Below are 7,500 nucleotides of genomic sequence, written 5' to 3'. Positions count from 1 at the left end.
GATGATGCTAATTATGACAATGTGGCTGATGATCATGAGGGTGCGATGATGATGATGATGATGATGATGATGATGATGATGATGGTGGTGGTGGTGAAGGTGATGGTTATGGTAGTGGTGGTGGATGTGAAGGAGATCTTGGTGATGTTGCAGGTGATGATGCTAATTATGACAATGTGGCTGATGATCATGAGGGTGCGATGATGATGATGATGATGATGATGATGATGATGATGATGATGATGATGATGATGATGGCGGTGATAATGTGGCTGATGATGTGACGATGGTTGTGGTGGTGGTGGCGGTAGTTGACGGCGCCGGTGGTGATTGTGGAAGTTATGATTATTGAGGTGACGTTGAAGGTGGTGATGACGATGACAACGACGACGACGATGATGGTGATGGTGATGATGATGATGATGATGATGATGATGGTGGTGATAAACCAATTTAAAGTAATTGCATGCGTGAATACATAGCAATAAACCATATCAATAGCGTACTTTCATACATTCATTATACTCAAGGAGCTTTTCCATGTTTCATTTATTCCCCATGAAGATCACTCGGAAAAAAAGATGATCACAAAGTGGACCTCATTATTAATTGTCCAAATGCATTCGCATTCTATTTTTATTTGTGCGAAAAACGTTTAATTTAATCATATCTAGCCTTCCTCCCATTTAAAATCTCATCTGAATTAGTTCATTAGACTTTTTGTTATGCTCCATAAATTGTCAAATTTTCTTTAAGAAATGTTAACTATGTAACATTACAAAGAGCATTTAAAGGTTTTTGAAGCCTGTTAGTTGTTAAACTTTTCGATGCCATACGCAACAATTGTCAATTTAGTGACCCGCCAACCGGATATAATATTCCAACACACAAAACTATGTGTAACCTGGAACGTTTATTGTCTGATTGTTAGGATTTAGTGAGAACTAATCATTAAAGTGGTTGGCAAAATAAAACAAAAACAAAGATTTGATTGACATCAATTTCATTCCGTCTATTGAATACATACCAATTAAGACCCGATTCCTATCCTATTATCCCTCAATATAGATAAAATCCAGTGATGTAACTCCTTCTGTGCTGTCTGAAGATGGCCGTCCAAACAGTCTGAATAAATCGGAAGGAGCTTTCAAATCTCAAGAGGAAGGTGGGTGATATATAAACGTTCACTAAGTGACGACCAGGACTGCCAGATGGCCAGAGTCCCACGTGGCCAATTTTGACTTCAAAAGTGGCCAAAAAGAACCTCACGTGGCCAAACACTACTAAGACTCTGACCCCCTTGAGAGAAAAAAATAATCGGTTTTGATACACAAAAAATATTGACAAAGCTAGAGAAAAAAACGCTTCCCTTTTTTTTTTGAAAGGGGGGTGGGTGTTTTTATTTTTATCTTTTATATTTTGAAAAAAAAAATAATAATAGAAGACCGATTAGCTATGTGACCAATTTTGGCTACGCACATGACCATCTGGCAGCTCTGGTGGTGACCCTGATACACAGATAATGAAAAGAAAATGTAAGTGTAGAAGATAATTACAGTTTGTTACGGATTACTCGATGATGGATAAGTCGATGATAAGATAATTGGACTCTCTTATCACCTTGTACCATTTTTCGTTTTTTTTTTTTTGCTCCATGATAGTCAGTCGTGTACTACGGACACCGGACACCGAAAGCCAAAACATTAAATGTGACCCATCATCTCAAACAGAATTATGACAGGTTGATTCCAATGCTTTAAATAAAAGTCAAATTGAAGTCAAACTGTTTTTAAAAATATGAAACTTGGTTTTTACCGTATATTCATTATTTTCTATAAAAAGAATAGATAAATACCACCCAAATGTGATTTTTTTTAAAAGTCATCCTTTGGAGCCATTAGGCCCATGGACCCGGACGTTATCCCGTTTTCTATGGTGTGAAACGGACAATAGCAATTGCTTGCTTGGATAGGTTGATAGTCTATCGCAAAGTACTTCCCGTCAAATCTTACAGACTCAGCTACTCATTCACTGTTGGGTGGACAGGGGGATCACAGGGGCATCTCGGTCCCTTTGCGTGTGAAGCGAATGCTCTACCATCTGAGCTATTGGGACCCCGTTAGCTCAGTTGGTTATTTCTGAATGATGCTTATAATTTTTACTCTATAAAAATAACAATGAGTGGTGATGCATGCAGTTGAGACATTTTTCTGACCCCTCCCCCCGCCGCCCATTCCCTCCTTTCCCCTGTCCAATAAGCAGTGGTTGGGTAGCTGGTTCTGTTAGATTTGGCGGAGAATACTTTGCAGTAGACTAGCGTTCTATCCAAAGGGCAGCAATTTGTTGCTATTGTCCGTTTCACGATATAGAAAAAAGGATAAACTTCGGCTCTGGAGGACTAAGTTTTTTTTTTACTTAAAGCTTTCTCCCCATATGTGGATATGCATGATTTGAAAGCAACAAAAAATCGAGTGAATAGAGAAGTGGCAGAAAACAATAGAGAATAAAAATTTTGCGACGATGGGGAGTTTTTCAAAACAAATGTTTGCGTCAAATCTTCAAGATATTCTGGCCATACACAATCTCAAATGAGGGCCTGAGATCGAGAGCTGAAATGGAGTCTCTAGAGAATCTCATTAACAGGAGAAAATGCCAATGGTTGGGGCATGTCTGTCGCAGACCTGATAAGAAAGGCTCTACGATGTACACCCGGAGGAAAGAGGAAGCGAGGCCGCCCCAAGGAGACTTGGAGACGTACCGTAGAGAGGAACCAAAAACAGAGAGATATGTCCCTCGAGATGGCCCCAAGAATAGCTGCTGACAGGACAGGTGGAGATCCCTTGCATCGCCTCAAGTGCCAGCAGGCCCGGAGAGGATTGAGTGAGTGAGTGAGTGATGAGGAGTTGAACCCAGGACTCGAATATTACGGTACCATCCACCTGGCATTGAGAGGGACGCTCTGAAGCAACGCTATCCACCCCTCAATAAAAAAAGAAGAAAAAAGTGGTAGCAAACTTCTCACCGTATGAATTGATATGTCAATTTCCTTCTAGTCTCGTTTAAGGAGAAAGATCAAAAGCATTCGGTAAAACCAATCTATTCACTATAAACAAGCCGTTTTTTCATGTATATGTTCTGGATTTTTTTTGTTTTGGGGAGAGAAAAGGGAGGTGAGAATTGGTGAGGAACTGGTACTTCTTTTATTTGTTTACTTTTTTGCTCTTTTATTTGTAAGGATTTGTCTCAAAGTTTTCAGTTTTCAAGGCATGATGGTTTCTGTCATATTACCATATTATTTTGCTGTTGCAAAGATTATTTATTAGTTGTTGTGATGCTGAATGTCATGGCTTGAAAGTGCAAGGGTAATTTCTAAATCTTAAAAGGATGTCAGCAATCATGTTGTCCTATTGGAAAGTTGTGTCCCGTCCATATTTATCAATGTTTACTATTATTATTATTATTATTATTATTATTATTATTATTATTATTATTATTATTATTATTATTATTATTATTATTATTATTATTATTATTATTGTTATTATTATTATTATTATCATCATCATCATCATATTAATATTATTATTATTATTAATCGTATTATTATTATTATTGATGTTGTTGTTGGTGTCGTCATCATCATCCTTATCAACACCATCATCATCATCATCATCATCATCATCATCATCATCATCATCATCATCATCATCATCATCGTCGTCGTCGTCGTCGTCGTCATCATTATTATTCTTTACATATCTGTTACATGCCGTATTGCTTAATCTCACCGTATTTATTTTGCGTCGTACTTAGTCTTTGTAGTAGTCAAGTGTCCTCCTCAAGCCTTTTCCACTTGTGTGGTGACAAAATGTGCAACCACTCCAAACCAGTTTGATGTCGTAGTTTGTTGTGTGTCAAGTCAGTCATACTTTTTTGTGTGGAAATGTTCAAGTTGTGTACGTTTTTCTCTTCTTTAAAAAAAAAAAAAGATTTTTTTCCCATTTCTAACCATATACCTAATTTCATGTATCTCTTTCTTATTCAACATTATGCTTTCGATTCATATTTGTTCACATATCGATTTTGATTTAGCTTTACAGGGTGTTTAGAGGCCATTTGGTCTATATAACCCTTAATTGTTATATATATATATATATATATATATATATATATATATATATATATATATATATATATATATATATATATATATATAACGTATCACCTTAGGATACTTTGCTTATAGTTCAGTGTATTTGATAGTTAGATGTAGGTTAGTAAGCTCTTCACCTCTTTTTTCTTCCAAAAAAAAACAACAAATTGTTGTATCCTACACTCAAACGTTCGTGTGACCTTGACCTCAATAGTCTAGAGTATTTACGAAGAGGTGATTACCCCTTAACTCTCAAAGAAGTGCTATAATAAATAAATAATAGACGTCTATGTATTCGTGTTACATCAGTCGCACACTATAAATAGACCATAATAATATTGTTTTTCCGATGTTTGTATAGTGTCGCCTCCTTTTGTCCTTTGGAGAAATGGAGACATATTTGGAACCCACTGTTTTTGCTGTATAGACGTATATCAGGAAAGTTACTTTTTGAAACATCACATGGGAACATGGAGACCACTCGAGCTCAGTTTGTAGAGCACTCGCTTCACACGCAAAGGGACCGAGACCGATCTCGTGTGAAGTCGAATTTTATTTTCTGACCGACCCCCTCTCCTGAGCCCCCCCCCCCCCCCCCCCCCCATTCACCCTGAAGCGATTGGGAAGCTGGATTCGTTAAATCTGGCGGAAAATACTTTGCAATGGACTAGCGTCCTATCAAAAAGGGAGCCAGTAATTGTTATTATTCACGCTGTAGAAACTGAGATAAACTTCTGCTCCACAGGCCTAAAGGCTATAAATGAAGGACTACTTTAACCGATCTAACACTGTCCAAAAAATATATATATATATTTCTCATTCTCATATTTATAGGAACGGATATTTCGCCATCTCTACAAAAGAGTAACGAGGGTGCGAGTCCTTACACAGAACGACGGAGAAGTGCGGTCCAGGGTTTGAAGAACACAATGTCTAGAGTGCCTGGGTTCCAAATATTTATGGACTCTATTGGACTAAGGTATCGTACATTATAAAAAATATGAACATTTGTATAATGTGTATACTGTGCGGCTATGTGGTCTTGTGGTATGACACTCGCTTTCGGATCAGAAGGTCCTGGGTTCGAGCCTCGCGCTCGGCGCATAGTTGAGTCCTTGGAAAAGGCTCTTTACTCACATTCTCTCACCGTACTCAGGTGTAAAATGAGTACCTGGCCGTTAACAGCGTTGTCTTTGTCCGAAAAATTATAATATCGCCTTATAGGCGGCATGTCCCGTCCTACATGTTAAATGTTGCTGTTGACCAGGGACCCCTTGTAAAGCGCTCTGAGCACATTTAGTGGATATTGCGCTATAAAAAGCTCAATTTTTTAAATTATTTTTTTAATGCATTTTCACAGCTTAACAGTAGGGCTAAATGGACTTCGTAATTTTTCATTTATTACCCCAGCGGGCCTTATTGAACCATTTTAAAATCATTTTATACAGTACAATTCGTCTGTTATGCTTCCTTTTTCTACTAAGACTCTTACAATATCCTCAACTGCCCGGAACCAAGTCGTCATTCACACGTGAGTTAAGTGAGAAAATGTATGTAAAGTGCCTTAAACTGCCAAACACATAACGTCAGGACAGGTAATTTTCACCACCAGGGTCACAAATCTGGCCACTGATTTTTCTAAAATAAGATAAAATAAATAAAATAAAATTCCCTATATTCATCCCATGGGGAAATTTGTCATTAGGGTCTATTACAAGGGAAGACTGGAATAACCCAGGCCGTCGGCCGCAGTGTAGCGCAGCAAATTGAGCTAGAGCAAGGTGACAATAAAGCAGCGGCGGGTAATCTAACTCGGTACCTTTCGGGTACGAAGCAAAGATCGTACAGCTGAGCCACCCTGTAGTAAAGAGCAGAGAGCTTTTATGATAATATTATGTAAATGAGGTTATTCCAAAAGGTTGTTTTTGTCACAAAGAAACACTAATATTAAATTAACTTCAGGAATTATGGGAGGTTTCAGTTTTTATCACTTTTTTTCTAGGATAAATAAGGACAAACTACCTGCCCCCCCCCCCCTTTCCCTTTAAAAAAACAAAACAAAAACAAGAACAACAAAAAAATGAACTTCCAGTATCAAAAGAAGTAACTAGAGCGGTGCGCCCAAAAAGACAACTTTTTCCATTAACTTTTTAAAAAGAGACTTTGCCTCAATTTTAAACGCATTTGCTTATGAAACGAATATCTCTTCTCTTTCAAAATATCACATTGAACAAAATCTGACGACGATTTTTTGGCTTTAAAAATCGGTTCGTTGTTTTTTAGCGGGAACGAATTTTTTAGTGACATCGACCTCTCTAGTAATATCTTCTGAAATTGTCAACAACAAAAAGTATGGAGGAAGTTGATACATAATCCTCATATTTTCATTATTTTCAGAAGCCAATCAAGCTTTTCCGCTCATGTCAGTTTCTAAGTTTTTAGATCACTTGTTATTTTTTTCTCACCCGGAAAAAAACTTTACAATCTAGATAATATCAGTAATTCCTTGAATTATGTTGATTTTGATGACTTTTTCCGTCAAACAGGCACGAAAACGACCTTTTGGCGAAATATCAATTAGATATGTTGCAAACAATTACACTGCTATTAACAACAAAATACCTCATGGCGTGAATATTTTGAGATCAAATACTCTAATACAAAACAAAGTAACTATTAGATAGTCATTATCCAGTGAATTATTTCATTTTCGGTTTATTTTCTTTATTTAGGAAAACTATCGTTTGGTTACCCCACCCATCCGTGTACGCTAAATGTCGTACAATGGAATAACACCTTTTTAAAAATTAATTTTCTTGGTTTGTGTTATGTAATTCCGCATAGCTACCAATTTTTTTAATATTATGCTTAGGGTTAATAAATAGTTACAAAAGCCATGATCTCTTTCCAGAATTGTAAGGACCCACTAAACTTTTCGACTATGTAGTCTAGTGGGATGACACGCCTTTTAACCAGAAGTTCCCACGTTCGAGTCCCTTCCTAGAAGGCGCATAGTTCAGTCATTGGGAAATTAATGTTCTTTACTTATAAACTCTCACCGCTCCTCAAGTGTCAAATAAGCACCTAGTCGTTAACATCGTTGTCTTTGTCGGGACAACAGTTGGAATATTGCCTTACAGGCATAATATCTCGTACTGTGTGTTAAGAGTTGTTGTTATCTAGGGACCCCTTGTAAAGCGCCTTTAGCACGGTTAGTAATAATACTAACGCAAGTGGATAATGCACTATATAAATGCACTTGTTTTCTGTTGTTGTTTTTTATTGTTGTTTTGTTTTGTTTTGTTTTTGTTTGTTTTTTCGTAACCCTCAACACTCTAATCATGGGC

The 7,500-nt window shown here is 37.2% G+C and overlaps 2 protein-coding genes across 2 annotated transcripts in view; one reads left to right on the top strand and one right to left on the bottom strand.

Moving 5' to 3' along the window:
• LOC144970384 (uncharacterized) overlaps positions 1–1,345 on the bottom strand; it is a 20,270-nt gene extending 18,925 nt beyond the window's left edge. Inside the window, exon 1 of the mRNA XM_078909962.1 lies at positions 1,028–1,345. The gene's annotated coding sequence lies outside the window, so the exon portion shown is untranslated. The remainder of the gene's footprint in view (positions 1–1,027) is intronic.
• LOC144971745 (uncharacterized) overlaps positions 103–7,500 on the top strand; it is a 15,508-nt gene continuing 8,110 nt past the window's right edge. Inside the window, exons 1-3 of the mRNA XM_078912819.1 lie at positions 103–153; positions 1,069–1,165; positions 4,988–5,132. Coding sequence (XP_078768945.1) covers positions 103–153; positions 1,069–1,165; positions 4,988–5,132 — 293 coding nt within the window. The remainder of the gene's footprint in view (positions 154–1,068; positions 1,166–4,987; positions 5,133–7,500) is intronic.

The sequence above is a fragment of the Berghia stephanieae genome, chromosome 4, assembly GCF_034508935.2.
Source record: "Berghia stephanieae isolate SIO BIC M18660-M18661 chromosome 4, UCSD_Bste_1.3, whole genome shotgun sequence".
NCBI classification, from domain to species: Eukaryota; Metazoa; Mollusca; class Gastropoda; order Nudibranchia; family Aeolidiidae; genus Berghia; species Berghia stephanieae.
The sequence above is the reverse complement of the archived record's forward strand: the minus strand, read 5'-3'. Positions and strand labels throughout refer to the sequence as shown.